This window comes from Leucopleurus acutus (genome assembly GCF_964270905.1).
Source record: "Leucopleurus acutus genome assembly, chromosome: 7".
Classification (NCBI taxonomy): Eukaryota; Metazoa; Chordata; class Mammalia; order Artiodactyla; family Delphinidae; genus Leucopleurus; species Leucopleurus acutus.
This window is the reverse complement of record NC_139150.1, coordinates 3,352,809-3,376,556: the sequence shown is the minus strand read 5'-3', so window position 1 is coordinate 3,376,556 and position 23,748 is coordinate 3,352,809. Positions and strand designations below refer to the sequence as shown.

The 23,748-nt window shown below is 56.6% G+C and overlaps 1 protein-coding gene across 2 annotated transcripts in view; it reads right to left on the bottom strand.

The window, feature by feature from the left end:
* Nucleotides 1-3,201: 3,201 nt before the first annotated feature.
* The window catches only part of OLFM1 (olfactomedin 1), a gene marked incomplete at its 5' end in the record, with an annotated part of 34,477 nt that continues 13,930 nt past the window's right edge, over nucleotides 3,202-23,748 (bottom strand). For both annotated transcript variants that reach the window (XM_082842428.1, XM_082842427.1), the window contains 4 exons: nucleotides 3,202-3,984; nucleotides 10,355-10,461; nucleotides 17,963-18,182; nucleotides 20,688-20,843. In XM_082842428.1, the coding sequence (XP_082698554.1) occupies nucleotides 3,310-3,984; nucleotides 10,355-10,461; nucleotides 17,963-18,182; nucleotides 20,688-20,843 (1,158 nt within the window). In that variant the 3' untranslated portion in view covers nucleotides 3,202-3,309. The remainder of the gene's footprint in view (nucleotides 3,985-10,354; nucleotides 10,462-17,962; nucleotides 18,183-20,687; nucleotides 20,844-23,748) is intronic.

Here is a 23,748-nt window from a genome sequence, read left to right as displayed (position 1 = left end):
ACTCCCATCATGGCTTCACACCGGGAATGAAGTCGGTGGCGTCTTAGACTGTCTTATTGAAGCTAGGGCTGTTCTATGAAAAACCAGCTCCTGTCTCTCCCGGGGAGGATTCTGCGTGTGCCGGCTCCCTCCAAGGTAATTTGCAAACGTGAAAGTAGGAAAATGCCTCCCACTTCTAAAAGTTTTAATTGCAGCCTGTCCTGCCGTGGCTGTGGCAGCGGCCTGTGCGAGTCCTCTCGTTCGGGGAGGACTTGCAGCTAATGAGGCTCTAATTGGGGGTCAGGCGTTTCCTACCATCTCCCACCCCGCTTCCTCGTCACAGTTCAGGGTATCTGGCGAAGGAAACCCAGCAGCAACAAGAAAGCAAGAAAGGATTTTTTTGGATTATTTTTGTCTTGGGCTTGGTGAATTAAAAAAAAACCCCAAATCTTAAAGAATGTGTTGGGTCTAAGAGAATCACGGATGCTGGGAAGATGGGGCAGTCCAGAGCATGGGTGATGGAGGAAGGATTTAAAGGAACAGGAAAGAAGCAGTGATTCCTCCTTGGAGATGGGGAAGGGGGAGCTTACAGAAGGTGGGAGCTCTGAGCTGGGAGGGGAGGAAGGACGTGGGGAGAGCACAGTTGAAGGGCCAAGGGGCTCTGGAGCGCCTTGTGCCCGGAGGTGGAGACCTGCTCGGTGAGCCCCACTGCAGCGTGTGGGCAGAGGCGAGAGGCTGAGGGGCGCTGGGGTCAGAGGTGGCCTGGGCCAGGCCCGAGGCGGCACTGTCCCCTCGCCCCTCGCAGTGCAGTGTCTAGGTGGCCCCCAGCGTGCAGTAGAGACGTGGCCCCTGGTGCGGGGGAGGGGGGTGGGGAAGGGTCCCAGGAGTGGCCCTTGACTATGCAAGGCCACCGCCCCTCCCCCAGGCTGCCCTGCTGGCCCACACCCCCAGCATTTTTCCAGGGTCCTCTGGCATCTCCCTCCCTCCCCACCCAGTGGTCCAGGGCCCACCCAATTTCTCATGGGCGAGCTGACTGCGATCCAGGGCTCCCAACAGTGGGCAAGCCCCAGCCAGTGGTCATTCTTTTCTGCTTCCGTGTGTTACTCCACCGGAGGGGTTGGAGAGGACAAGCAGGGCCTCCACCCTACTTCTCATCCCATATCTTCCCAGCAATTGGCCGGATCCCAAGGGCACCCACTGTGACTAGCAGACACGGTCCGCATGCCCCCGTCGCCTCCTTGCCGGACCAGCTTGCTGTCTCAGTGGTTCCAGCCTCCGAGGGGCCCCGGGGACAGAGTCAGATGTTCTCAGATGTTCTCAGACTGACTCCGAGAGTACCAGCGCCATGAATGCCAGCTACACCCCCTCTAAGTGCCACCTACACCCCTGCCTGGGGAACCCCCCAGGTTCTTTCCAGGACAAGTGATGGCAACGGAAGAAGGCTGTTTTGGAAACACATCAGCCCCTCTGCTCTCTGGTTTGGGTGCACTGCCAGCTGGGCTGAGCTCAGGGGGGCTGCTGGCTTCTCCCCAGGCCCACATCACAGCCCTGCTGTCCACCCTGCCAAGGAGGCCAGCCGCCCCAGAGCAGGGGGAAGGGCAGGGGAGGGAGTGGACGGTCACCACATGCCACACCCTGCCTTGGCATCTAGCGCCAAGGCCAGTCCTGAACTGTCCTGTGAAAGGAGAGTTACTTTGAACTGTGCCTTCTCTGGCCATGTGAACCCCCAGGGCACTCCAGAATGGCTCCGTCCTGCAGAGACCTCAGGGCCCACTTAGAGACGGAGCCTGGCTTGGTATCTGCGGGTCTGGCCGTGGTGGCCTGGGCTCCCCCGGTGCACGAGGTTCTCTGTCTCCAAGGCTCAGGGACCCAGACCCCAGACAGGGCTGGCCACTCACCCCCTGGGTCCCCAGTGCTCCCAGTGAGCGGACTGGCCAGAGAGGGCCTGGGTTTACCTTTGCCCACTTTTCGGCAGGGTCTCTGCGGATGCCCCCTGCCACGTCAGAAGCGGGTGCTTGTCCCAGGCTCCTTCCAGCTGTATCTTGGAGGAGCCTGGCGGGGTGTGGTAGGGTGGGACTCCCAGTGGTGTAGCCCTCGGATTCAGATTCACCCAAGGAGTGGGGACCTCCAAGCTGATTCTCGGGCTCCGACCCTTGCGGGGGATGAGTGCCTAGGGACCCAATGGGGCTTGTGTCCAGCCCATGCCCTGTCCTCTTCTGAGAGGGGCACTCGCTCTGGAATACGTCTGCAAGGATCTGGAAGTCTCGGTCATTTTTAAAACCTTCTGAAATGACAAACGAAGCAAAAACATCTCCTAATATTTTTATTGTTCCTTAGATAACCGGAGAGTACAAAGTTTCCCTCTTTTTTACTTAAAAAATGTACTTTCCGCACACTGTTGCCCTCAAGAGCATTTCTTTCCCGTTGGAAACCGAAGTTTCCCTAGATGAGCCCTTCTCATCTGTGGTTACACTTATTTAGATAATTTAACAAGAAGAGGCTATTTCCTTTCATGATTAGCAACATGAACTTGGTCATCTCTCTATAAGGGCGAATATTGATGTGTTTTTTTTTTTATTTCTCTTTAGAAACAAAAACCATCCACTTACTAATCCAAACTACGGCATTGCATTTACGACATTCATGGCATCAACTAAACAGACAAGTCACCACCTCGAGGAAACAACAGACGGACATGGCACGATGTATCTACGGGGTACGCGGATTCAAACGGTGCGGCACTGAGCCTGTCCACGCCACACACGCCGGCCACCGCTCTTGGGGACTAACTCGGGTCCACGGGCTACTTGGGGTCTCAGCACAGTGTATCTAAGACACAACACGTGGTCAAGGACGGCAGCGGCGATGAGATGCGAGTTACACTAGCCTACGTGGCCCCCTCGGCCGCCGAGCAAGGCCCGGGGGAGGGGGGCTTCAATGAGACACGACACTCAGGTCCATCGAGCTGACCATGATCTACGGACAAGTCCATGCGATCCTAACAATGGGTTGTTCTCAGTAAGAACTGGCCAACAGTCAGTGCCTTACTTCTTGAGTATATTGACCAGAAAGGGGACCAGGGCGGGGGAGCCAGGGAGCCCTGGGCTGCAGTTCCAGCCGTGTATACGGGGGCTTCTTCCCACACTGGCCGCCCTCTGGCTGGAGCTGGAGAAACGCGGGGGGCAACGCCATCCCGTGATGCCGGAGTCCATGCTGCTGCTTTTTCCAAATCAGCCTTGTTCGTCTCACTGATATTCACTTGGCAGCCGTCCCACAGGAATTTCCAGGTGGGTGGAGGACGCGGACCCTCGGCTTCCAGGCCGAGGGGACCTACAGCTCATCAGACCGGATGACGTGGAAGAGGGTGACGTTGTAGAGGATCTGGTGGCCGTTGTTCCAGGCGTACAGGGCGCGGTCCTTGGGGTTGTAATCCAGCATGGAGATGTGCGAGTACTTGTTCTGGAAGGGGATGTCGATGTACTCGTAGGTAGAGGCGTTGGTTTGGTAGGCGTAGTGGACCTTGGTGCCCCCCGAGTAGCCGTTGGTGACGTAGAGGGTCCCGCAGATGATGAAGGCCTCGCCGGCGCTGCGCTTGGGGTAGCTGGTGTTCCAGGTCTGCAGCACCTGCAGGGACACGGGGTCCAGCTTGCTGACGACGATGTTGCCGGCGTTCTGGTTGGTGGCGTAGACAGCCCACAGCCCGTTCTCGTCCACCATGAGGTCGATGTCCGAGTGGCCGCCCCACGCGTAGTGGTACATGTTGTTATAGCCGGCATAGTCCAGGCTGCGTGTTTTGAGGATCGTCTCTGTCTTTAGGTCGAACCTGATGACGATGTGACTCTGGAACTTGTTGAAGTAGATGGAGCCGTTGTAGACCACCTGCCCCGTGCCGGACCAGGGGTGCGGGAGGCGGTGGGACGTGAAATTGTCCGTGGTCATGAAGGCCAGCATCGATCTGTACTCGCGGACAAAGCGGTTGTTGTGGTAGCCGTCCATGTACCAGACCTGCGGACACAGCGGACCTGTCAGTGGTGCTGAAGCGGGGGGGGGACCCCTCCCGGGTAGGCATCCCCTCCTGGACTTGGCATTTAGTGATTCAGCACCCAGAGAAGGAGCCGGAAGGACTGGGAGAGAACAGACTAAATAGGGTCACGTCCTTCCTCCAAACCCACGGGGTGCCTTTCACGAGGGGCCAGGGCTGTCTCCCCACCAGGGGAGGAAGCGTCCAGCCTGGAGAAAGGACACCACGCACAGGGGTGTGGGGACCGACAGCCTGGGACCCCGCAGCCGTGCTGTGGGCGTGGCTGGCAGCCACCCTCTGCTGTTCCCGCCAAGCGGGTGTGGGTCATCTGGGAAGGCTGGCCCTCCAGCAGCATGGGGCACCGCCCTCCAGCAGGACGCTGTGGCAGAGGGCACAGCCGCCTGGGCCCGCAGGAGGACAAGTGCCCACAACACCGGGCAGTCTGCAGGGATGGCCGTTATCAAGGTCGCCAGGAAGGGCGATGCCCGATATCCCAGGGGGCGCGTGCGTCAGGCCTCTCTTTTCGTCCAGGCCCTCACAGCAGGCCGGACTGAACCACCAGCCCGGCGGGGGGACGTCACTAATTTGGCACTTGGGATGCTCTGAGCGTAATCACTCTATCACGCCCGGTCCTGGGAAGGTGCCTCTCCCTGAGGAATCCGGGCTTCCAGAAGGCTCTGACTGCTCAAATCAACCAAGATAACAAACCCAGTAGAGGCCCAAGTTTGGGGTCACAAGAAGAAGAGCTTTCCAATGACTGCTTAAATGCCAGTTGACTTGAAAGCTGTCTAGACTTTGCACAAAACGCTTTAGTCATTTTCAACCAACATGGGAGCAAATTAGAAAGCAATGCAGTTAGTCAGAGGAAAGTCTGCCGGGCTAATGCCGTTCCCAGTGCATCTGTCTGGCAAGAAGGCAGCTGCTTTATCCGTCGAGGGCTCTGCCGGCTGCAGGAGGGATTAAGGATGTGGGAGTTTTCAGACACGGTATTGCGCATGCGTTAAAAATTAAAAAAAAAAAACCCAAACCTGTAACCTTGTTCCTGAGACATCCATTCAGATGCTTAGAGGCAGATGTGCTTTTTGTTTTTAACAACATTTTTTTTAAAGGCTGGGTCTCATCTGAGGCTTTTCATTACCCTTAGCCTCCGTCAGAGCAGCCCTCGGCGATGCGGGCCATGTATTAGAACGGGGCAAGCGCAGGGCTGGGCGGAAGGTGTCAGAGGTCCGCAGGGTGGTGTGCGGACGCCCTGACATCTCGCCTCCTCTTGGCTACCTCCCAGACAGGGAGCTCACTGCTTCTCTCAAGACTTAGCTCAAGCGACAGCCCCCCTCTGCACCCTCTCCTGACCGCCCCCATCTCAGCTCGCTCTGCCTCCGCCACGAGTGGGTCTTTGATGGTGGGGACCCGGTTGGGTTGACGCATCCCTGGACCCCCAGGGATCAACGCCTCCTTCCTGTGGGCAGAGCTGCGTGAAGTCAGCATCCAATTTCTAAGGATTTTTAAACTGCCTTTTCCTCCGATAAACTGGCAAATTGGTCACAGTGGGCAACACTTGGAAAAGGCAATTTAGGGTGGGAGAGAAAATCAGCACAGGTGCTAAATGTGTAACAACCAGCTCTCGGCCCGGAGGGTTTAGGCCACCAGGGAGCCCCTCTGTGCAGAAGAGGAGTGCATCATGGGACCCCCAGGGCCTGCGATGAGGGCCCACCTCTGGCAGCGCCTCCCACCCCCACGAGTTCACTCTGATCTCACCTCAAATGCCTTGTCCTGCCCTGCCTGCTCCACGTTCCAAGGCTCAGATGGAATCCCGTCCCCTCCAGGATGCCGCCCAGAACCGCTGCATCTGAACCACGGGGGCCTGGGACCAGGGTCCTCAACCTGGCTGGGTCTCCTGGGAGCTTTCACACCCCAGAACAATGGCACAGACCTTGGGGGTAGAGCCGGGCATCAGTTGGTTAAAGCTTCCAGGGGATTCTAACGTTCGGCAGGGTCCCCGAGACCACCTGCTCCAAGTCCTCAATTCAGAGAGGCCCAGGGGTGAGGGTCTCGCCCAAGGCCACATGGTCTGTTCACCAGAAAGCAGACTGCATCTCGCACAGGACACACCCACTGCCTGTCTTCGCTGGGCCACTTCCTCCCAGACTCCCGAGGCTGTCCTCTGAAATGCCCAACCGACCCCATAAAGCAGGTTCTGTTCACGGGCACAGACAGAAGGGGACGGCGACCTTCCACTCGCTCGCTCCTGGGCTTGACCACAATGCCCGCTTCACCCACCACCGCCTGGCAGGATGCCTCGGGTGGCCCAGGTGGCCATGCGCCTCCTGTTCTCCAAGTGATGGGAACTCGTTCCCTGCCCTCCGGGCGCTGGTGACCTCAGGGCCACGCTCCATGCGGGCTGCAGCTCCCTGTGGCCGTTGTCCTGCGGGAAGGACCGTGGGGCCCCAGGCTGAGGAGGGGGGAGAGCTGAGAACACACCGGGGAACAGAAGCCAGGGAAGCCCAAGGGAGAAAGGGGCCCTTGGGGCATCAGGGCTCAGAGCCCCCGCTGCGGGTGCTTCTGTCAGCAGAAGGAAGGCCCCCCGGGGCGAGTGGCGAGAAGAGTCCCCGCGGCAGGTCTGAGGCCAGTGCGCAAGCTCCCCCACCCACGAGGGTCCCTTTGCCAGAAGAGATAAAACAAAGCCACCTCCAGACTCTTTCTTCGTAAATGCCACGCCTTGAGTGGATGTGGCCTGCCAGCTCACTGGAATCAAAACGCCTCCCCTGTAAGAAAACCTGGGTATTCCCACATCCTGACTGCATTTTGGTTCCACACGGTGGAGTTTACGGAGAACGTGGGGTTTACCTAATTGTCCCTAGTATTTTCATGTGGTTTTTAGTGAAGAAGGCCATCTCGGGGCAGGGCAGGGCAGGGCGATGCTGTCGAGTCTGGCCCCATCTTACGTGATGCAGGGATGTACCCGGGAGGGGCGGAGCGGGGGAGGGAAGCCGCCCAAAGGGCCTCGCTTAGTAACGTGACCATGTCCTCTCCTCCCTTTGGCGGGGCAGGCATCTGTCACATGTCCTCCTGGCAGGACCTGACCTCAAGGAGCCGGCACGGGTGGGAAAGATGCTCTAAAGGGAGCCCTTAGCTGAACAGGTGAGTAGGGAGGTGGGAGGCTTCACTGGGGAGTGAGGCTTGAAAGGGGGGCGAGGTCAGCAGCCCCAAGACCGTCCCCGACCACACGAAACAGTGTGACCGTGCAGTTCGGATAATACGACCTTCAGGAAGACGGATTCTGTAGGAATAAAATACCTGGATGGCTGTGACACTGTTTAGATGACAGGGAAGGACTTTTAAACACTAAACTGAGCTCACTGCTGTTTGGGAAACGAGAGGTGTTCTAGTGACGAGACCACCCCTCTGAACATGAACTTCCTGGGGCCAGAGGCTGGCTGGTTCCCTTACCACTGTCTGATGTGAGCGGGCCTGGGACTTCTACGGTGGAAGCACGGCTGTTAAGAGGGATGGTGGATGCCGGACCTTAGAAGGGTCCACAGTCAGAGGTACTCAGCGTCTTGGTCTCCCGGGGGAGGGACACAGCCTGGGGTGATGAGAGCATGGCTTCTGGAACTCTGGTACCATCAGAAGCTTCTGGACAGGGTGGAGGACCACCGGAGCCCAGCCAGTGCCTACACACAGGTGGTGCTTAACGAACGAGCTAACCTGGTTCTAACAGCTCAGCACAAAGGCAGGGGGACCCGAAAGCCCCTTGGAGGGCTCCCGGACAGGGGTTCCAAGGCAATTCCCCGCCCTGGCTGTTGGCCACACCCCTCTTTCCTCGCCCTCTGTGGCCTCCTGCACTGAAGCTGACACTGATTTTTTTTGGGGGGGGGAGCGAGTTATTGGTCTCCTGTGTGTGATCAAAACTGGACGGAGAATGGAAAAGATCGAAACAAAAGAAACCAGCTCCCTTCTAGATCAATGGCAGGACCTGGGGACGTGTCACTTAGCAGGCTGTGAGCTGGTGGCTGTGCTGATCTCACGGCATGGGGCAGGACTGCCGACTGCCCACAGCTTTGGAGCAGGCCCCCAGGGTCCCCTGCCAGCGAGCTGGTCCCCTCCCTCCCTCCCCACGTGGTCAGCTCCCACAAAGGCCCCCCTTCCGCCTTCCTGCTAGCGCTCTGTCCATCACCAGGGCCCCCTTTCCTGGACGGCGATCAACTCATCAAGCAGAAAAGAGACGTCTAATTCCCCAAAGCACCCATCACCGCCTCAACGGCTTTGCAGATGAACCTACATCCTCACGGTACGGGGGGTTCCAGGAGCCCTGATACGTGATCTCTGAGAAAAGAAAATGTGACGAGCGCTCACTACAACAAAGGAAACTGACACCAACGTGGGGACCCAGAGGCACCTCTGCGGTGTCAGGTGGGGCGCAATCCTCTAGACCGGGGTTCGTCCTCTGCGGCACCAAGGTCATTGGTTCCAGCTCACGGATCCCAAGAGGCCTGCTGGGTCAGTGGGGTGTGTGTGGTGGGGCGGGCAGGGGGCAGGCAGGAGGTGGGGAGGAGGCAACAGAGAGGAGGGTGACTCAGGAGACTCAACCTGGAACATCGCGGTAAATAAATGGTTAATAAACCCACCGGCCAGCCTTTCCTGAGACCTTGGGCAAGTCACGTGACCCTCCTGGCCCTGCGTTTTCTCATCAACACAGCGGAGACAACTATGATCTCCGGCTGGAGGGCAGCCGTGGGACCAAACCAGGACAGGCACAGGTGCGCTCAGCGGAGGGCTGGGCACACGTGTCGCTGCGTCCTAGAAACCAATACTTCCGCTTGTATTTCAGTATAAACCTCATGCGCTCAGGGTCTGCGTCACCATCTTGTTTTCACGTCTGCGTTACTGTTATCATCACTGACGTCTGCAGCAAGAGCACACTCCTCACCAAACTCAGAACCAAAGTGGTGTTTTCCAGGGGGATGCAGATGAAACTGAAGAGTAGTCAGGGTTAACAACTGGCCAATCAAATGGTTCATTGGCAATTAACTGGTAATTAATTGGCCAATTAAATTCTTAGAAAACTTCCAAGGACCAGCTAGCCATCACCATTCAGAAAATAAAACACAAAGAAACTTCACCCCCAAAATACCGGACCTGGTCATTTCCCGGGTTTGCAGCCTGTAGCCGGCCCCCTCCTTCCAGAACTCTCTGCCTGCAGACCCGGGGATGAGGTCTGGGAAGAGGCTGCTGGCCTGCCGGGGGGGTGGGTAAGGAAGGGGAGAGACGGGGGTTCCTCCCACTGGAGGTTGTGGGATAAAAAGACAGACGCCCAGATTGCTGGAAAGCCCATCATGGTCCCCCAGGCGTCTTCCCCAGAAGGAGAATGTGCCGCTTCCTGAGCTGAACAGAAGCGATCACACTGTCTAAAGGGTGGGAATGGGGCTGGGGGAGGAGCAGGCGTCAGAAGTCTCAAGACCCCTCCCCACTGAAAATCCTCCAGACAAGGCTCAGAGGTTCTGCAATTCCTAAGCTCCTGTCTCAGTCCGCCCAGAGGAAGAGTTGAAGTTTTTTTTAAGTGTTTATTTTCTAAACGTCCTGCAGGCAAGGGGCTGGGTAAGAGAGGCCCTAGACTGTTGTGACAGTTCTCTCCGGGTGCCAGCGGTCAGGCTGGTGGACCACCAAGGGACAGGGATGCCCACAGCTCCTTTCCTCCAACCGAGAGCCAGAACCCTGGGCGTTCGGAACCTCCCTTCGCTGAAACGCTCCCAAAGGACACTGTGGTGATGGACGGATGTTACCCGGGCCCAGTGGGCCAGGTGCCACCCTCCCAGCCAGCCAGCCCTCTGCTCCCCACGCCCCGAAGGGACTCCAACGACAACGCAACGCAGCCCCCACCCCATCCCGATCAAGACAGACGTGCCGCTCGGTCGTCTCTCTCTCCTTTTATGAGGTCTTTACCCAGGGAGGGAGAGTCTAGAAAAAAAAGAACATGGCTTTTCTCCTAAATCAAAAAAGAACATGAGTTTCCATCAGCCATGAAAGGAATGGCAAATGAAACGCAAATGAGAAGTCATTAAAACAAGAAGGCCTGACCGTGCTGTTCCCCAGCGGAGCGGGGGCAGGGCTGTGAGCATGGGAAGCTTTCAGCCCGGAGGCAGCCCCTCCGCTCCCAGGGGCAGAGCCGCGCGGGGAGGGGGTCGCAGGCGTCCTCGGACCCGCCTCGCGGTCTGCGACTCTGCCTTAGTACAGGGACCTCGGCAAGGGACCTGGACCTCTCCCCAAAGTCCCCGGAACCCCACCCCGGGGGCACCAAGTTTCGCTCGTCCACACCCCCCCTGCCCCAGACCCAGATCCAATGAAGGAAGCACTTACCCTGTTATCACCTTCTGGGGCCAGAGGGTCCGTCATCCAGGACCCAAACCTCGAGCCGGAGGTCTTGATGGTCACGGGGTCACTTATGCCCGTCAGCTTGCCACACGCTGTAAGAGAGAACACGGAGCAGGGGAGTGAGTGCCTGGGCCCAGCCCCAAAGGCGAGAGAGGCCACCACCCCCTCCCCCAAGCAGAGAGCAACGGAGGCCAGGGCGGGTGGGGAGAGGGAGGTGCAGTCCCCTGGGCCTCGGGCCAGGGGTGCCAGGGCCGCACCTCCCGATGGGGCGGCCAGCCTCGCCCAGACGCAGTTTTCTCCTCTGGGAAGCAGGGGCGGCAGCCGCTGGACCTCCTAAGGAGAAAGTGCATCCGCGGTCCAGCACAGGAGGAAGGGCGCTCCTTCCCCCTGGAGGGCCTGTGAGCTTCCCTGCAGGGTGACGGCAGGCTCCCTACTGCCTGGAGGAGGTGCCCAGGGGCCGGAGGGCTGGGATTTAAGTCACTGACGGAGCAGAGAGCACGGGGGTGACGGAGCCCTCCCGTCGCACAGATGGAGGCGGGAGACGGGCTGGGATGCACTCGGGGCCACACCGACACTCGGGCATTCCCGACAGCCCAGCGCCCTTCCCACTGCCCCTGATAGCCCCGGGCAGCCACCGTGCCCAGCAGAAATCCCCCTCCTGCCACCTGGATGCCACCCTGTGTGCGTAGCCCTGAAGCCTTCCGGAATAAGTCAACTCAGCCAGCCTCAGAAGGGCAAAAGGTTCCTGGCCCTCAGAAGCCGACTGGCCCCTCGACGTAGGCAGTGGGCCCTGCCCTGCGGGGACATGTGCCGACTGGGACGCCCTCCCTTTCTTCCAGGCCAGGCCTGCGTGTGACTCCCCAGCTCTGCCTGCTCTGCTAAACTGCCACTGTATTAGCAGACGTAGAGGTCAGTCTGCAAAGTTTAGAGGAGACCTGCGCGTTTTCAGAAGATTGCCAGTGACTTAACCCAGGGACCGTGGTTTAGCCGGGGGTCGTCCCGCCAAGTGAGGTGGCCCGGCCTCGGGGAGGGGCCCATGGCCACCTCTGCACTGTCTGGGGTGCCTCCCACTCTCTCCCCAAACTTAAAGTGGGGCAAGCAGATCCATCAGCATCATTGAACAAGACTGCAGAAGTGGACGCCCTGGACCCCCAGCCCAGTGCCTGGGGCCTCTGTCTCTTTGTGTTGTCAGGAGACCTTGTATCTGGGCAACGCGGAGGCTTTGGACCGGGATTAAGAGCTGACTGCAAAGCAGAAGAAAGGCGGCTTTACAGCCAAATTCCCATCAAGTCACGCTGCCCCGCTCCTAAGCCCCAGCGGTGCCGCTCCCCAGGCTGCTGCCTCTGGCCCAGATTCGAAAAAGGAACTCAACTATTTTTACTCGCCCATCCCTTCCCAGTGTATATTTGCCTGTTCCCCTTTCAGGAGGAATTGCATACTTTTTCCCACTGAAATACTGTCCCCTCAAGACCGGCCCTGTCCACACCCCCCATCTGAGGGAGGACAGACAGAGGACAAAGGGACTGGACATTACGTGCAGGTCAGCCAACATCTACAGCAACCAGAAGTAAGAAAAAAGTGGGTCCTTGGAAATCTCGCGAGAGCGTGCACGCCCACGAGAGCCCCAGACCAGGTTCTCATCCCACGAGGGTTTTGAGAATTTGGGGTGGGGTTCCCTGAGGGTTCCGTCTGGAGGAGGGAGGGCAGGGGAGAAGCAGGACACTAGGCTGGTCTCCCCCCAGCACCCTCTTTGTTTCTGTGACCCTGGGGGGTTCTGGGCTGCCCCCGGGAGACAGCAGACCCTCCGAACTGGGTGGGAAATGCTAACAGGGGCCATCGAACACCAGAGACAGCCCATCTCCCTGCTGCCCAGAGGCCAGCAAAGTGCCCCGTGTGAATGTCCCGTGCAGGGCCTCCCCACCGCTGAGTCAGGGACAGTGGTCCTGTCTGCCGCCCGGAAGGAGAAGTCCCAAGGCACCGTGGCCCCAAGGGTGTCACGGATCGGGGGCCCCGGGTGGGATGCCTGCTGGTGCCCCATCGTGGGCACACTTCCCAGTGAGACGTCCACTCACGCCAAAGCCCTGCCCAGCCTTCAGCGGCCACACCCGGCCTGGGAAGACCGCCCCCGAAGGAGACAGACATCCATCCTTTACATCACGTTCAGAAGGTGACGCTGGCGGGTGAGGCCCGGCTCGGCCGCCTGCCCAGCTCTACTCGCCTCCCTACCTTTGCTCAGGCCCACCCGCATCGGGACAGCCAGACCCCCACCCCGCTCCTGCCCTCCTGTCTTCTGTGGCTGGACCCACACTGACGCCTCTGCAGAGCCCGCTCCCTTCTGGACGGCACCCACCCTGCCTCCCCGACCCAGGCTGGGCCTGCACACCCCCTGGGCGTGGCCCCGGGCGTCAGGGTCTCACGACCCCAGGCAGGACGCCCCTCCCCCTGCAAGGCTCAGCCTGGGGGAGCTGTCCAAAACGAATGAATGAACGAACAAATGACTGAACAAATGACTCACCTCTCAGGAACTGAGAGGTATAAGTATCCATCTCCCAGAAAATTGTCAGCCCACTGCTTTGCCACGTAACCCGCCAGAGGGGACGGGGCGGGGGAGGGGGGAAGGTGGGCCGCCTCTTCTGAGGGCGGCTTCCTTATCTGCCAGAAGGATACCCACCCCTGAGGCGGTGGTGGGAATTAAAGCAGTTAACCAGTGGGGAGCTTCTAGAAGGATGCCCAGTGAGGCCAGCGGCCATGGATTCACACCGAGACTGTGGCCAAGTCCAGGCTCGGGGCTGCCCCGGATGGTCCCACTGCGTTCGGCCCACACGTGGCTGCAGAGAAGGGGAGACCGTCTGCGGGGGGGCCGGGGGGCGGGAGGAGGGTGTCTGCACCAGCTCCAGCCCCGCCCTGCCCTGGGCTGAGGTCTCCCCCAGTGCACCCTGGCCCGACGGGCTGAGCCCACCCTCCCCCAGCCTCTCGGAGGGAGCCTTACAATCACGGATGAGGCAGCAGAGAAGGGCCCAGCTGGCCCGTGAGGCCTGCTCGGCCAACTCCTGGCTGTGGGCTCGGCTCTCCACTGGGGATGGAGGCTGCCCGCCCTGCTTGAGTCACGGAGTTATTTTTGGTTCTCCATCCAGACTGGCTGTGCCAAGACCTCGGGAACTGTCAGGATCTAAAAAAGCCCCACGGCAGAGCCGCGAGGCAGAGTCTTGGCACGTTCCGTTCACGAAAGTGGCCCTCTCTTGTCACGAGCGCTTGGGCTTCGTGGATGGGGAGGGAAGGGAAGCCGAGCAGGTCCATCTCAGAGGAGGCTGGGCTCCAGGCACAGCACCCTCAGCTGGGAGGGCCCTGAGAGCCCAGGCCGGGTCTCAGGAGGGGGGCCGCCTTGCAAAGCTGGGAGCCTGGACAGAGCAGCCTCCGCAGATGAAATCCTCTGGTTCCCGCTATTCCTAGAAGGAGGCCACTTCTGAACAACAGCCCGAGTGACCTCTGACAGGAGCCTGAGCGGGCCCCAGGGCGACGTGCCTGCCAAGGAACCGGGCCAGAGACCAGATTGAGGGGGCTGACTGCTCCACAGCAGGCAGACGGGTCCCGGGACCGCCCGTCCCAGCTTGTATCCCTAAAGACTGGAGAGTTAAGCTGGAAGAGCTGGCAGAGCTGGGAGCTCAGACAGACACATGTCCTTGCAGAAGAGCTAACCGGGGACGGAGCAGCCTCCCTGCAAGCCCAGGCCCAGAGGCCCGAGGGCCACCCTGGACGCCCATCTCCCCTCCGCACCTGGGCAGGGACGGGGACGCTGAGAGACCTCTTGTGATCCCGAGCACTTCCCGGAAGGAACCTGGGGGGACACCTGCCTGCCTGCTGGGACCACTGAGGTCACTGCCGTGGGCGGCACCTGGATTCAGGTCCCCTCCCTCCTCGCTGTCCTAGTCGGTCCCCTGCAGACTGAGACACCCTAAACTTCCCTCTCAATCCTGAGTGTAAATCCGCGTGGGCTAACTTATCCACCGTCCTTGGGAGCAGCTCACTCACCCGGCTCCATCCCGGCCTCTGGGGAGGAGCTAAGGGCCCCTCTCTCTGTCTCCTCGACCTTCCCTACAGAGGCCTTTAGCACCGGAGAACCAGGACGGTCCAGCTGGGGGAAGCCCCGAAGTCAGCCAGTTCCCCTCATTTTACAGACAGGACTGAGGCCTGACACTGACGGGCATGTGCCATGCCCGGGACACGCGCATGAGTACCAACGACGTTCCGCATCGGATCTTAAGTCTCTGCTTTTGGCTGGTCTAGCTGCTGGGGCCTCTGACTCTGCAGGCTCTCCACGGAGTGGCAGCAAAAGCTCAGGGGACAGGGTCGCCGGGCAGCTCTGCCTCTCCCTCGCCTTGCCCGGGAACCAGAGGAACTGCAGGGGAGCTGTGGACACCCGCCTCCCTTCCGGATGACGCCCGAGAGGTGCTGAGCCCCATGTCCAGTTCCAGAAATCAGACTTTCAGATTCCCGTTCTGGCTGGGAACGTGAGGAACACATGAGGAAAAACACACAACGCCATTTAAATGGATTTAAAATGGAAACAGAAAACCAATGGGACCTGCCGTCCTTGTTTTTGTTTTTCCCTGTGTATGGAACTGTCAGCAACATCACTTTGAAGAGAATAGAGACCTAATTAAGAGCACTTTGGGGAAACTGCAGGGAGACCCTCTTCCCCATCATTACACCAGGAAGGTAACCGAGATGCTGTTCACCAGAGCAAAAGGAACCTACAGTCAGACTTCAGACCCAGGAGGCAAGAGGCGGAGGTGGCGGGGGGCCGGGGGTGGGCGGGGGAGGCCGAGGAAGGAACTGCCGGCCTCTGAGACACTGCATCATCAGGAGTCCTAACCGCCCAGGACAGCATCAGTACCGGCTTCCCCTGTTCTATGCTCACCGGCAGCCTCCCAGCAAAGAAACAGGCTGCTAAGATGGTACCTGTTTGCAGGGTTAAAATAAAGACTAAAATAAGCAGCCGCAGGTATTGGTTGGGTCTTTAAGTTACCGAGCTTGAATGAAAATGGAAACCTAGGAAGCGGGAGAAGTGACAGCAGCTGTATCTACGTATTACCTGTTGTCTGTCTACCTATCTACCTACCTACTTATTATCTGTTGTCTGTCTACCTACCTACCTACCTACTGACTTACCTACTTACCTATCTACCTATTTTCTGTTGTCTATCCAACTACCGACCTACTGACTTACCTACCTATTTACCTATCATCTGTTGTCTATCTATCTACCTACCTACCTATGTATTATCTGTTTACCTACCTACTTATCTATCATCTGACTGTCTAACTACCTACTGACCTACCTGCCTACCTATCGGTCTAGCTGTCTCTTTACCTAGCAATCATGTCTAGCTATCGGGTACTACGTACCCACCTGCCTACGTGTCCTATCACCACCTACTCTATGCTGGGCACAGTGCGCAGCCCGTGACGTGAATGGGTCTGTGGACTCACACAGTGACCCCAGGGCGCAGGGACTCCTACGCCTTCAACTTACAGACGAAGAGGCGGCTGAAATGCAAAGTGGTCAGTGCCTTGGGTGAACCACAGGGCCATTGAGTGGCACCTACCACTTTAGGACACTGCCTCCCCCAGATGGGGCTTCTCAGTTCGGTGTTCACCCACATCACCCACCCGAGTGCTGGTGAAAGACAGACCCCCACCCACCTGCCCGAAGACTCAGCAGGTCCATCTACAGGTCAAGGTCTTTGTGAGTGCAGAAGTGACTGCACTCAGTGGTGGAGAACAGGGCTCCGGGGGCCTCTTCATCCTCTCTCCTTATTTTAGCGGCCCAAGGGGACCCATGTGAAAGTCCCAAGATCCCAAACCCTAAAGTGAATTCACCCAGCTTCTAAAAATAGGCCGAGTTCGGGCACGAAGGCTGCTTGTCCGGGAAGGGCAGCATCCTCCCGGAAAGACCCTTAGCTTCTCATCAGTTGTACCTTTGCCCCCTCTGAATTTCCACTTGGCTCCTTCATCCGTTAATCGGAAAACGTGAAGGTTTAATCTTGGTTTCCCACTGGTTTCTACACGGTCTGTCTACCGGGGAATAAAAATGCTACTGTGGAGAAATAAGTAACAAAGAAACCCCCAGGGGCCGAGAGCCCCCGGGGGAGCGTTGGAGGGTCTGGAGAGAGGTGACGGGAGCTTAGGGTAGAGCGAGCTTTATGGGTAGAAACCCAAAGACAGTGCCCACCAGAAGTATTCATTAGTCCCATAACCACGGATAAGCCTGATAACCAGTAGCATTTCAAACATTCCCGCTGACTCCTGAATGCTGAAATGGGAAGAGCTGGTAGAGACCGTCCAGCCCAGACCCTCTCCCCGGGACTGTCCCAGGTCACCCAGTCCCGGACACACCAGGACGTGGGTGCCGTGAAGCACATCTGAAGAAACGCAGCAGATAATCCCTCACGTGATGCAAGTGTACAGATCACAACGGATTCGTCCTAATGCTCTGAACAGCGCTCACCGCCCTCTCCCGGACCGGGGAGCGTTACTAGGGCACCTAGAACGGCATAAAAATAAACTAGACGTGGGAACCTGTTCAAACAAAAAGGTTGGCTGACTCGACCTTCTTGCCCTTTGAACGTTCTCTCTCTCCCACTTAATAGCAATGGGGATTTTTTTTTAAAGTATTTGTTCTTTGGGGATGTTTTAAGTTTAAAATAAGGCATTTGTAGTGCGTGTGGGGTGGGGGATGAAAAGGGAATCAAGTGAAAACATCAGATAAAACCTAAAGGAAACTTTTTCATAAAGCAGAATTACCCTAAAAGCTACCCTAAGTTACTCTAAAAAGTAAACCATATGAAAAGGAACAACCTCTGTGTTAGAGAACAGTGGGTGGAAGGGCCAGCCAATCTTTCCTAAGAAAACCTGAAAATGGAATTGGGATTTAAAATGTGCTACTTAAAAGTGGACTCCGACGCTGACACGTTAAGATTTGCTAAAGCAATTAACACGAAAGTGGATAAGGCGAGTGGGTATCAACCACAAATAAGATTCCGAAGGAGCCCAGGGGCCGCTGGCTCCAGTCCCACCCCTTCCAGGCACCAGGAGGGACTCCCTGGCTTGTTGTGAATGGCAAGTCTTCCACTGTGATGTGATGGATTTTTCTGCATGATTCAGTATCTCAGGGAGCTCCATCAGCCCTCGTTTGCAAGCTGGAGGGAATCTTAATATGTACGTTTCCCGCTCTATGAAAACCTGTGTCTTAAAAAGTCACCCAACACACACATACACACGCGCGTGCACGCGCGCACACACACACACACGTTCTTCAGATGGTAGGTAACATCTAACGTCATTTTTCCAGATGTGCAGCTCAATGGGCTCTGTGAGCTGGCCTCTGCACAGGATTGGACAAGGCCCTAGGACAGGTGGTGCCTACTTCCCTCGGCTATCTGTCAAGGTAGCCCTACCCAGGAGCCCTAATCCAGCCATTGCTCCCTGACGCCAGGCGGGCGCTGTCCACTTCAGCACCACTCCCTAAGCCTGAGCGAGCTGAGTGGGGAGGTGGGCGGTGCAGTGCCCCGCCCCGCAGGGTTCTGGGCCTACCTAGTTTTTGCATGCATGCACGGAGCCTTTCTTCAAGATTGGACACTCTGCTCTGAAGTTCATCGTAGTCATAGGCGCCAATTTCTTCTTGCAGCTCGTTAAGCACTGACGTCAGATTCTGGACCTCCTCTTTAAACTGCAATACCAATTTGGCATCGGCCTTGTACTCTTCCAACACAGGTATCAAAGGCCTAAGTTCATCCATTTTCGCTTTTATCGCCTGCAAGGTTAAAATAAGCTGGGTTCAGTGCGATGCATGCAAAAACTTGTAACACCCTGCCTTGGCCTGGCTTCTCCCTAGGTGAGGGAAAATGTCCACACTCCCGCTTTATTTATAGATTGATTCATTCTGGTCCACAGGAGTTAGAAGAGCATATTAAACAGTCTTCAGAACACCAACATATTTGGGAAAGGTCTTTATTGTCAGTTTAGAATGCAACATCTGAAGGTTACATGCTTTAAGTCACATACACAAAGTTTCTTTTTTTGTTGTTTTTTGTTTTTCAAAAAATGCATTGACAAGGGTTCAAACTGTTCATGAAATGCATCTACAGTCGCATGCAAAAGAGATCCTGGTTGTATTCAAGGTTCCTTAGGGGTATGGTGCTAAGTAACGGGAAATAATAGTAAAAATGCAGGGTGCAAAAAAGCTCTCTGGCCCTCTGTCATGGTTACATGGGAGTGGACTGCTTCTTCAGTCACTGCAGCATTGAAAAAACTCTTTTAAGTTAGCCCTGCAAGCAAGAAAATGAAAACTGTTGAAGAACTAGCTCACTAGCCTGCCTTAAACAGATAGCCATTAACAGACAAATATCTTCACGGTCACTTAAAAGGAAAAATCACACTTCAAGGCTAGAGTCAGTCCAGACAAACTGCTTTAACAGCTATGTAGATGCCCTCACAGCAATTTCTGCCGAAAGTGTTTAGGGCAATTAAAGTGTGGTCAAAGGCAGGGGCTGCTTTTCCTCCCTCAGAGCCATAGTGCCCCAGATTTGGGAAGTGGGACAGAGCGCTTGCAGAGAGGATGTAGCCCACAGATGCTGAGGACACCCTTAGAGGAATGTGAGGCCACCCCAGAGAAGGGAGTGCGGGCCTTACGAGGAGGGACACAAGCTCTCTGGGGTCGGGCAGGTCAAAATCTCTTGCCGAGATAATTCTTGATGACACGTCTGAAGCGAGGACATGTCCACCTGCGATAGGCTCATTTCTCCTCAACAGGTTCAACCTGCTATTATTTTATTTATAATATAGGTTTATAACTTCATTAGCTTGCCATCTCATCTATATAACATATTGCTTTTAAAAGCGAACTAGTTCTTGCTGCAAGCCGGGAGCACACATCAAAGGAAAACATTAGCATAGAAAGGGCAGGAAGACCTAGAAGCATCAGCAGTTTCCAGTCCAGCGGGGCTGTGTGATTTGACCCGTTCATTTACATCTGAGCTAGGTTTCTAATTAACATGCATGTATACCTCAATTAAGGGGCATATAATTTGTCAATTGAACCATGCTGAAGCTGAGTAAACTCTAGGTGTATATATACATATTTGTACATCTGTATATATAAATTTAGGTCAAACCAACTCCGGCTTTAATGTCCAGAGTTACATGGAGAAAAGGAACACATACGGGGAAGTGAGAAAGATGTTGGCATCTCTCTTCCTTCCCTGCAAATCTACAGTGAGACTTGTCGCAGCTAAATTAGGTCAGATGTGAAGAATTGCCTTGAGTGATCCCTGCTCAGAAATGGCTGTAATCAATTAAGCTAATCCTTGGCTAATGTGATTCACCTGCAGCAGCTGTTGAGTCGGGAAGGACCAATCACGTGCCTTCCCGGCTAATCTGCAGCTTGGCTGGAGATGCTGGGAGCTGGGGCCCTGGCCTCAGAAGCTAATAGGTGTGAAAACCGCACCTCAACTCTGCCCCTTTCAAGGTGAGTTTTGCCAAACCAGGGTGAGGGCAGGTGGCCTCTCTGTTTCCAAGGAGTGCTGCCCTTTGCAAGGAAAAGAGCATCCTTGCTGGGTTCCTTCCTGGCCTCAAATTGCTATTCTGGAGGGAGAGTGGGAGCATGAAGGGGAATCATGCAGTCTCAGAGGAGGGGGAGGGGGAGGGGAGGGGAGGGAGGGGAGGGGAGGGGAGGGAGGGGAGGGGAGGGGAGGGGGAGGAGAGGGGAGGAGAGGGGAGGGGGAGGGGAGGGGAGGGGAGGGGAGGGAGGAGGGGGAGGGAGGGAGGAGGGGGAGGGAGGGAGGAGGGGGAGGGGAGGGAGGAGGGGGAGGGGAGGGAGGAGGGGGAGGGAGGGAGGAGGGGGAGGGGAGGGAGGAGGGGAGGGGAGGGAGAGGGGGAGAGGGAGGAGGGGGAGGGGAGGGAGAGGGGGAGAGGGAGGGAGGGGAGGGGAGGGAGAGGAGGAGGGCAGGGAGGAGGGGAGGGGAGGGAGAGGGGGAGGGGGAGGGGAGGGGGAGGGGAGGGGAGGGGGAGGGGGAGGGGAGGGGAGGGGAGGGGGAGGGGAGGGGAGGGGGACGGGGAGGGGAGGGGAGGGGAGGGGAGGAGGGGAGGAGGAGGGGAGGGAGGGGAGGAGGAGGGGAGGGAGGGGAGGGGGGTGGAGAGGAGGGAAGGGGATGGGAGGGGAAGGGGAGGGGGAGGGGAAGGGGAGGGGAGGGAGGGGAGGGAGGAGGGGGAGGGGGAGGGGAGGGGAGGGGGAGGAGGCGAGGAGGCACAGCACACGTACCTTGAACTGCCTGGCCAGGTGTTGCTTATGACTCTCCTCCACCTGTTTGAACTTGGACTCCAGTCCTTTCATTTGGCTCTCCATCTTCTCCACGTACTGCAAGTCCCTCTGAGTCCGCCTGTCCAGGACCTCTATGGATTGAGACATGTTTTGCACCTGTCAAAAAGGCAACAGATTCAAGGACGGAGCTGCGGCAGGTGCCTGCAGACCTCATTTGCCTCCTAACGAACGACAGTGACCTTTTCCACATGGCCAGCCCACTGGGAGCCAGAAGCGGCTGGTGCGTGACTTACTAGTTAATCACCAGCAGCAGGGATTGTTATGACCAAGAACCCCCCAAACAGAGCAAATTGGTTCGGTCAACATTTCTTCTGCCATCTTTCAGGACGTGTTCTTACAACCAGGGGTGCAGGGACCTCTGGTTCCCTGTTGGTCATAGCTCCAGGCATATGGCTTTGGGTGATTTTTTTCTTCTTTTTTTGGGGTGCGTGGGCAGGGGATTGTTTCTAGTCTCTTTATTCTGCAGGATGAAATCAGTCAGGCAGGCATAAACACCAACAAAGATGAACAGCATAGCTGGGCTTCCCCCACCTCTAGGCACAGACCTCTTTCCCCCTAAATCTCACTGGGTGTCTCGCTGAGAGGGCTGATTGCATAAGCGCAGCGCTCGGGAAGCAGGGGACTGGGCTCCCAGATTCTGCACCTTGCACGCCATCCATCACATCCCACAGTATCATAGGTAGATGACTGTTCTGAAAACATGTACATTCAGAACAGAGATTCAGGAATCAATCACCCAGCAAATGAAGAATCTCTGTTCTATACCTTTACAGGCAGATCGGAATTGAGTCTAGCCTCAAGATGAAACTTTAATATTCAACAGGGTTCCAGAGAGCTTCAAAGAAAAACAGTTTTAGTGCAGCCACCTGCCAGTGCATTTTATTTTCAGGAAACTGGCTTGCGCTTCTGTGCCAATGCATTTGGGGTAGCAGGGAGGTGGAAAGGCTCAGGGTGGCCAAAGTGCTGTTTGGGTCATTTTCTCAGAATCGAATCCAATTACCAGTGGATTCCATAACTCCATAACCGCAAATCTTCATTTCTGTTTTCTTTTCTGCTGAATTTGCAAATACCCTCCCTTTTTTGGAACTAAATCATTTGGGTACGAGGCTTAGCTTTGCCTGGTCAGTAAAAGAAGAGATGATAGTGTGGTTTGCACTTCTTAAGGTATGTCCTTCACCCCCCGCAAATAAAATAAATCAGAAAGAGAAACCCGAAGGAGGAAAAACTGATACCACTCAGCTCAGCGCTTAAAAATGCCTGGGATTCTCTGGCTTGTTATTTGAAAGTAATGCACACGTATTCAGTTTAAAAATTCAGGTTTGTAAAATACAGTATGTGGGTGACTCTGACTCGCTCTGATCCTTTCTGTTTCGATGTTTTAGGGGAAACTGAAATATACTTGCTCTGTTACCTCAGGTCTTCCTGTCCCCCTCAACAGTTTGTTCTGTCACTTTAAATAACTGAGGACTTCTTTTGAGAAAAGCTGTATTTCCCTTTATCCCTCCAGGCCCAGCCCAAATGCCACCTCCTCCAGGGAGGCTTCCCTGATGAGCCAAGCCAGAAGTGGCCGCACACCACTTGGAAACACCATCACCTTGTTGGCACCATGCCTGCATGGCAGTGACCCACACCCCTGTCTCAACCGCCTTTCTGGACAACGGGGGGAAGTGGACAGGCCTCATTGCAAGCGCAAGGCCCAGCACCTAATGCACAGCCGTAGGGCGGGAGGAAGGAACAAAAATGACAGCTCCAGTCAAGACCCCTCCTCCTCCTCCTCCTCCTAGGGGGATTCTTGATGGACAGCAAAACCCACAAGGCTGCCGCTAAAACCTGCCGAGCAGACGCTGCGGGACCCTCCGGGCTTCAGCCTGGTTCTCCTGCTGGGGCCACACACAGCCCTCTGGGCTGTTCAGCTGCCAGAGAAGGATGCTTTTAACACATTTAAAAGTTTTTAAATTAAATTTGAAATTTAGAAAACATATTTTCAAGATGCTAAGTCACTCAGTCGCTTTAATACGCCCCTCCTATAGTCCTTTCCCGGCGGGATGAGCACCTCCCTCTCCGGCTGACCGGAAAGCAGGTAGTCAAGCCCCAGGCGGCCATCACACTCCTGCATCTTCTCTGAGCTCCCGGTCTAGAGGCCCCGCCTCTGGGCACGTCCATTCTCTCACCTGTAGGATGTGTCCCCGAGGAGCCAACTGAGGAGTTCAAGGTCACACAGCTACCAAAGGCACAATCCCCCACCCCGCCCAAGGTGGCTGCAGGTGCCGAGGGGGGAGGGGCGGCAGCAACCTGCCCGCGCAGCAGACACAGCTGGCCTGGAGGCGACCACTGATCGCTAATACTTATGGGACGTTTTCTACGTTCCAGGCACTGCTGAGCCCACTGCGTTATGGATCTCATCCGATCCTTACAAAACTCTGGGAGGTGGGCGCTATTTCAAGTCTCATTTGACACAGAAGGAGACCAAAGGCTCAGAGAAGTTAAGTGCCTTGGCTACTGTCACACAGCAGACAGCCACCATGCAAAGCCCGGACCGACTCCAGAGCCCACACTTTGAAGCTCTGGGCCATGAGCTTCTTCAAAGAGAAGAGGGCCTGAGGCCCCTGCCCGCCCTTTGCCATGGGTCCTCAGCCCTAACGCGGGGTGAGGGCCTGGCTTTCACGAGACACTGATGCTAGGCTCCTCTCAAGACCCCAGGCCAGTTCAAAGCAGCACCTCTGGGCTTGGGACCGAAGGCTCCACCTTTGGAAGCTCCTCAGGTGGGTTGGAACAGGATGCCAGGCTGGAGACACAGGCACAGCTGGGACCACAGGCCCACGGACAGAACAGATGCTCAGATGGTGCCCACCGAGAAGGAAAGAGGAGAAGGAGGCTGGGGAAGGAGTGAGGGACGCACAGCCCTGCCCTTCTCACACGGCAGCCAGGCCCTCTATACAACAAACGGCTTCTGCCCCGAGAAGTGGTGGCAACACAGTGCCCACAGTGCCCACGAGTGTAA